The following is a 7,855-nucleotide window of genomic DNA, read 5'->3' as shown; positions in this document are numbered from 1 at the left end:
CCTGACAAAAGGGATTGTTTCCAGAGAATTCACACTGGAAGAATATGTTGTATGTAATCGAGTGTCTAATGTCTCCATATTGCACCAGCAAGATCAATGACTGGGATCACCTCGTAGTCTGCTCTTAGTGGGAAAGTGAAATTTCATCACGTAAAGAGACCGTCTTTGGTTCAAAGGAAATATACGTTTATCGTTGCTCTATCAAATGGAACAGGACATAGATGTAGCTACAATTACGATAGGTAGGGACAGCTAGAAGAGAGAATTTCGCTAAATAATGTAGCATACTTTGTGTGGTTTTCCTGTGTATGTTGTGTCCGTGTTGTGGCGGCGGGTTTGATGTAACAGTTAACGTTATGGTGTTTGCTTGGTCCAGGACCCAGGTGCTGGGTTTGAATATCCTGTGCCCATAGGAAAGGTGTTTTACGTAACTTTTTTTCGCTAAATATTTCGCTAAATAATGTAGTATGATTTCAGTGGTTTATGTTGTGCCCGAGTTGTGGCGGCGGGTTTGATGCACCAGTTATGGTGTTTGCTTGGTCCAGAACCCAGGTCCTGGGTTTGAATATCCTGTCTCTCCAGGAAAGGTGTTTTACAACTTTTTTCGCTCCACCCATGTGTACAAATGTTGTATGATTTGAGTGCTGTTGTGCCCGAGTTGTGGCGGCGGGTTTGATGCACCAGTTATGGTGTTTGCTTGGTCCAGAACCCAGGTCCTGGGTTTGAATATCCTGTCTCTCCAGGAAAGGTGTTTTACAACTTTTTTCGCTCCACCCATGTGTACAAATGGGTACCTGACTTCATTTTAAAAGGCGGTGGAAGGAGATAGTTGGGCTCCACCTTCCAATACCATGCTCTAGACACAGTGGAACAACCCACCACCCTTACGGTCTCAAAAGACTATGGGTCTACCTTTGCCTTTTACCTATCCTTTCCCAGACAAATGTACTCGGCCTGTTATCTATTCTTCAGTCCGTCTGTAAGATCAATATGGTCGTACATGATGGTTTCATACAGACACCGGTAGTTGTAATGGTGCCACGTAACCATACCCGTAGACGTCAGCGGTACACTCGGCAAACACACCTTCCCTTTAGTTTAGTCTAACCACATTTTACTGCTCCATTACCCAATACATCTCTAAGCTACTTGTCCCTTAAAGTTCAGCATTCTCATCAAACTTTTACATGGTATTGAATGGTAGACAAGCTGCCGCCCTAATGGAAGTTGATGAATGCGGAACTAGTATTCTTGCGTAGGTAATTTGTGTGCAGGTATTTCGCATTGAACTTGTGAGACGAATTTTCCGTAATTGCTACCGCATTTCAGATCTGCCTATGGCATCGTGATATAGTGTGTTTTCTAAATGTGAAATGCCAATTAGATATTATGAATCATGCATATATTTCAAGCTGAAGATCAAGCCCAAGAATCCCTGCTATGTCAGCTGATTAAGAAGACTTCCACGAGCGAACACATTACTTGTGGATTCTAATCATAAGGCAAACCAAAACTAAAGTTGACAACCATGCCCCATGTATGATATACGTTGTGGTTTCTTCTCCAGTTGTTATCACCCCTGTGCTGCCTAGTGAACACCAGGCGGTCTAGTGCATAGTTAAGATTGATACTGATAAAATGCATATTGTGTCTGAAAGACCTGATACATGTACAAACCTTGGAATATTCCATTGTGAAGTTGTCACTGGTGTCACTTGTAAACAATTATGACTTAATATAAAGCTAGAAATGAAACATTTATCAGTACATATTGCGTCTTAAAGACCTGACACATGTAGAAACTATAGAGTAGAACTTTGTCAAGTTGTCACTGGTGCTACTGTTAACAGTTATAAGTTATTATAAATCTATAAATGACATATTATCTTGGACATCAAGCATCTGCCACAAACACATATGGTGTTTCTATCATATCATGAGCGGTAAGTATTTAGAAGTACTAGTGTGTTTTATTTCATAGTCGGAGACTATCATGAGTGAAGAAGCAGATGATGTTTTTGAGTGTCGTCTTATTCTGCGTATCGTTCTCGGTTTGTCATTTCCATATGCCATATGTACATGTAGGCTCGTTTCACTACAGAGTGACGGGAGGTATCGTGCATACGTTCGGCGTTGTGGGGTCATAGGAAGTAGAGCTCAAAGTTGGTAGAATTTTGGCAACTTATTAATCTTGGATGACCCCACTACCCACACCGGCGTCAACGTTCTGGAGTCAACGGAAAAGGCAAAAGGCTGCTTATACACGAGAGGAATTGTTTGGGGGACTGTCTGCTTGTCTGGGGTTTCACAGTTATATAATTTCGACAGATTGGTCACGTTCACCGTAAAGCAACAGGACATTATTACTGGACATATGCAATGTCATTTACCAAAATCTTTTTTGTATCATCAATGAAATGAACTCAACAGGACATACATATGATTAACTGTAAATATTTCACGGAGGCATGGATCTTCGAGCTCGAGTTTCTTATACTCGAGCTCGACTATAGGAACAAGTAGCATGTATGCAGACTGGTGTAAGCCTCCTATGCTGCTACAGTAAGTGCCTATGGCAGTCCTATCCATTACAGGGAAGCCATGATGAATAAAACATACGCAGTATGGTACAACTAGGCAAAAGGGGATATTAACTTGATTGCAGGCACGTACAAGGTTGTAATTGTGCGAGATATATTTTCGGAAATCACAGAAATGAAACAAAACCTTTTTCTCTAACGTTATGTCACAGAAAAGGCAGAAATAAAACTTTTCTTGCATCGATCTTGCAGTTCTGCACGTATTCACAAGCTGTTAGCCAAGGTTAGTTCAGCATGCCTGACCAAACAGTAAGGGCACGTCTAGCAGTTCTTATGTCAGGATACTTTTATCGAAATATGCAGACATCTTCTTGACGTGGTAAACACTCTATTTCGGCAAAGTTTAAATAGTGAAAGACATACATACAAATGATAACTAGCTATTGAAGCAGACAGTGTTATATACTTTGGCAACTTCTAAAACAGATCACGTCAAAGAAGTATAGTCTAATTCAATTTTCCCATGAAGACCATCACTTGCTACAATTTGACCGTGTAAAACGAATTACATAAAGTGCGGCACGAAATGGAATCGATAACAGGATGCTCGACCTTTGCTCATCACAGGTTATAGGAGCTTCTAGATACTTGAGGGCATCATGAGGCGAAAAGAAAAAAAAGATTCAATGATAACTCTACACACAATTCGTGAAGAAAGAAGAACCTCCTTGCCTTGATTTTCATAATCAATCAGCAGCACGAGGGTACTAAATAGTATGAGTAGTGAACGCTTAGACGTTCTCGGACATCATCAGCTCAACATATATATTGCCATTGCAACGACTGAACACTTTCAGTTGTTTAAGAAAATTCAACCGCCTTTCGAGGCACATTTGTTTTGACACGTTCCCGTCATTTCAAGGGGACTTCTTTACGCTCCTCGACCCTAACACCTCAGAGGGAGCATTTTCTCCGCCGGGGCAAAAGCAATTCTAACTCTAAAAAAGCCAATTACCCTGGAGGCGACCTCTTTACAGCTGTTAGCGTTCTAATCCTCTGGTGTTCGAGTGCAGTGCCTTCATGGAACTCCAACATTGCAGCATTAAGATTTAATCTGGGACCTCGATATATTGCCCAAGACCTTTTAGCAAAGAAGCCACTGCATCAGTCGACCTGGCAACCATGCGAAGATACTGGGAAAAATTGGCAACAGTCAGCTCATTAAAGGCTTGACCATGAATGAAAAGAACTAAGTTCTTTTTCATTTATGATTTATCAGAGTACCGATCGAATCTTCCGTGCTGACATTGCAAGTTTTGTTAAGTAAGACTGCATTAATGACCCAAGTGGGCGTTTGGAAGTTTCAACATCGGTGTCATCAGAGGGTAATGGAAGAAAGCAGGTTTCATTGGTAACAACTCTGGGCCATTGAATCTTCTCCTGACTGCAACAGTATTTTTATCACACAGGTCGTGCTTGTGTTGATATATTCTGTTCGACTCGCTACTCGATCTATATATAGGCTCTGAAATGGAGGTATTAACCAACGGAGCACAACGGACCTAAAGGAAGGAAATATCTGACCATGATTTGACCAAAAGTTTGGTCTCTTTGTCGTCATCTATCTTCATGCTGATTAAGAGAAGAAACGGCACACAATTTGTCCGGTCTAAATTCAACATTGTATACAACATTAAGAGGCAATTAAAGTTAGTTATATTTTCTGCATATTTGTACATGTATTTCTGTCTATGGGCTGTGCAATTAATACACTGAACAGGTCAATGGTAAGCGCTTGGAAGAACAAAGGCCCAGAATGCAACATGTCTCTCTTTTAGCGCTATGATGACATCATCAAAGGTTCAAGGGAAACCGTCATTAAAAGGGACTTTAGGTTGCCAGACCCCACAAACTGTATGAAAATACCTAAACAATATATGTACATGGCGAATTCCGGTAATAGTCCAGCCGGTCGTGCTTGAATTCCTTGCTGGAGGATTGACAGACTTACACAGCCGTGTTGAGTTGCAGTATTTGATTGTCCAGAGGACTGTCTCCACAGTCGTTAGTTGAAGATAGGACAGAAGGCGACTATGTTTGTTGGATTCTTTAACAGCTCCGCGTTAATTTATCACAGGAGGAATCTTCTCTAACAGGAACACAGTGGAGGAAGATGCCCTCAGATTTGCGGCCAAGTTCATCAACACACGACGGGACATCCTCCCAAACACCACCCTGACTGTAGTCACCAACTACACGGAAGTGTTTCAGACTTTCCAGTGTATGCAGTCAGGTGGGACCCTAATTTCAGACTTTGGATTCAAATATGCACCAATTATGGGTAACATCTTCAAATTCGCTGCATTGCGGCAGCGTCTATTGACCCTTGGGACGGCGTTTGCACAGAGCTGTCGTTATGATAGAATATATCCTTCACCTTTAGGTGTGACAACAATATGCACCATGATGTCGCCATGTTTGCTAAGTATAATGTTAGTCATTCGGTCGTCTCGCAAGTCTGATCCAATGTTTGGCACTCAAGATAGCATGCCCTGACATTCTCTTATCTATGACAGGGCCAGAAATCCGTTATACTTGCATTAGGGATATGTCCCGTTGCCCGTATTAGGAGTTATGATTCATATCCTGTGCTTCTGGGCGTGATCTTTTTAAAAAAAAAATCATTTCATAAATGTGACGGTATGAGACTGTACATGCGAACATCTCAGGTAGATTAGATTATAAACTCATATCAGTAAATGATTTGCGGCTGTGTGCCACGTTGCAGTTTCGAATTCACAGCTGTCTGCTCTTGAATAGAAGAGCGTGCAGAAAACTTGATTTGTTATCGCTCGAATAAACGAAGGGACAGCTATCAAAACTTCAAGCAACAATTTTAGCAATATAGCCGTAAATAAAGGCATTGCAGGCATTGTGTACCATACATTAACGATTGCTGTTCTACAGCATGTTTCTTGGCAGAGCTCGGTGCCGCGGTCATCATCGGTCCGCGGAGCTCCACAGCAGTCAAAACAGTCAACAACGTGTGCTCCGGGCTGCACATCCCGCACATCGCACCTGTGGCGACGGATCCGTTACTAGGTAAACAATCAAAGTTTACTTTTAAAACATCACGTGGACCAATATTGATCTAACCCTTCCGATCGCCGAACATTGCAATGTGCTTACGACCCTTTGTAATTGTATAGGGTATCAGTGTTCAGATTTGCAGATGCAGGGCTGTACATGTGTTACATTAAAGCATGAAAATAATGATCTCAAATACGAAATACAATGCTGTGATTGACCATAATATTATAATTATGAAATACAAAACTTTCTCAGTTTCGTTCCAATATCTCCTCATACGCTTGAACGATATTTTGAAGTTGATACTGACAAGATGAGACGAAAAGCATATCAACCGTCAATCGCCAAATCCTTGTTTTCCCAGGAAACCAGAGGATGTACCCGTATCTCCTGCGCATGTCGTCCCCTGACACGGAGCAGAGTCGGGCATTGATAGCCCTCGTCAAGCATTTCGGCTGGACCCGCATGTGTATTCTGACGTCACTGAATGACTACGGTGAGTATCAGGGGATGAACTGTATACATGCATTTACAAATAATTGCGTTTTAACCTGAGGGGAAATTGTCAGATGTGATGTCAAGTAAATCTTACATTTCACATAAAACTAACGCACAATTACTACTTGATTTTTTTCTAAATGGTATCTGAATCGTCTCCTCGTCTCTCCTGAAGGTATGAACGGAGTTGTAGAGTTCCAATCCGTGGCGGCGAGTTACAACTGGGACGTTGTGAGTGTGCAGCAGTTCCAGGTTAACAGCGACCCCTCGAAGATAGATGTTAGACTGCAGCTGCAGAAGATAAAGGGAACAGGTTAGACTGAAAGTGGGCTTATTTGTCTTCATAGAAAATCTTTTGACCTGGACATACTAAGGTCTTTGTTTTCTTGTGGCAGATAGCTTGTGATGTGAGGAAGAATAGATGCATCTTGAGCCCCCTAGCAGGTTGCTCTGGAACTGCATGGGCGTTTTTGTCAAAAATTTCCAAGGAGCATAACGGAACATAGGAACGATGGATTTCCATGATATTTAGTATGGGAGTATCTTTGGTAGAGATGAAGTACAGATTATGCAAAAGTGAAGATTTGATTTGCATATTAATTATAATGAGAAAAATCTTTACTTACAGTGTTTCCCATTATAGGACTCATATATACTATATGCGGCAGGTGGACGATTAGCAGATATCGTTATGCAAATAAGTTCATAATTTGCATTATTGATGTTAAAATGTCACAATTCTGCTTATTTCATTTAGTAAATGATTGTCAACATTGTGACCTGTGTAAGTTAGTTAAAGGTGTAAATAACCAAGCATAGATTATGCAGATGTGAAAGTCATTTGCACAAACAGAATATTTCATAGAGATATGAGGTCTCCGAACTCTTATTGGAAATGTGCTTTGATCCCTTTCTCTTGCAACACAGAAAGCCTGCTCAATAGTGTGTTAAGGTAGTTGATCAATTTCGTTGGGCACGCTATCGATACGTGCACGTAGTCCATGTTACTATCTTTAATGGAATTGAAGACATTTTGAATAATTTTCAGCTTCAAACGAGACCTATTAGATATGTCTACACGACTGGTAAACATGTTCTCTTTTTGTCATGTTTTTTTTTTAATTTTAAGTTTTATTTATTTACAGATTACTGGCATAGATCAATTCTATCAACACAGGTACAAACGGATTGACATAAACCTGGTGTTTTCAGGTGTCCGTGTCATCATCCTGAACTGCCTGGCTATCCACGGGATGAGAGTGCTGGAGCAGGCGGAGAAGATGGGCCTGACGTGGCGGGGCTGGGCCTGGATCGTCACCGACGGTTTTACCGGGATGGTCCGTCAATACTGATTTTGTAATAGTCGGTGACTGTTTAATGTTCCTATGTTTGTATATCCGGACGATGGGTATTTACATTAACCGGATATGTCCTAATGCATATCGGACTGGTTTGCCGGACCCATCATGCCTGTGCCTTTGAGACCTGCACATATATGTAGTGAGGCCTACAGCGCTAGCTGCTTTTTAACTTATGATATCTGTAACCGTGCTTGGAAATGGCCGACCATATTTGGACACAATCCAGAAAACATTTTTGTAAACCAAGCGTTTTTGGTATCTAACTAGTTTACTTTTTCAGGCTGAGGTGACCGCGAAGAAGCCCATTCCACATTATCTGCAGGGACTGGTGGGGACCAGGCCGGCCCCCGGGAGGGGCGGACTGTA

The 7,855-nt window shown here is 41.5% G+C and overlaps 1 protein-coding gene across 1 annotated transcript in view; it reads left to right on the top strand.

The window, feature by feature from the left end:
* The window catches only part of LOC118408753 (glutamate receptor 3.1-like), a 29,456-nt gene that overhangs the window by 19,190 nt on the left and 2,411 nt on the right, over positions 1-7,855 (top strand). Inside the window, exons 2-7 of the mRNA XM_035809615.1 lie at positions 4,678-4,833; positions 5,508-5,642; positions 5,995-6,126; positions 6,304-6,441; positions 7,341-7,465; positions 7,770-7,852. Coding sequence (XP_035665508.1) covers positions 4,678-4,833; positions 5,508-5,642; positions 5,995-6,126; positions 6,304-6,441; positions 7,341-7,465; positions 7,770-7,852 — 769 coding nt within the window. The remainder of the gene's footprint in view (positions 1-4,677; positions 4,834-5,507; positions 5,643-5,994; positions 6,127-6,303; positions 6,442-7,340; positions 7,466-7,769; positions 7,853-7,855) is intronic.

This window comes from Branchiostoma floridae, chromosome 2, assembly GCF_000003815.2.
Source record: "Branchiostoma floridae strain S238N-H82 chromosome 2, Bfl_VNyyK, whole genome shotgun sequence".
NCBI classification, from domain to species: Eukaryota; Metazoa; Chordata; class Leptocardii; order Amphioxiformes; family Branchiostomatidae; genus Branchiostoma; species Branchiostoma floridae.
Note: the sequence above shows the minus strand (reverse complement) of the source record. Positions and strands in the feature narration are given on the sequence as shown.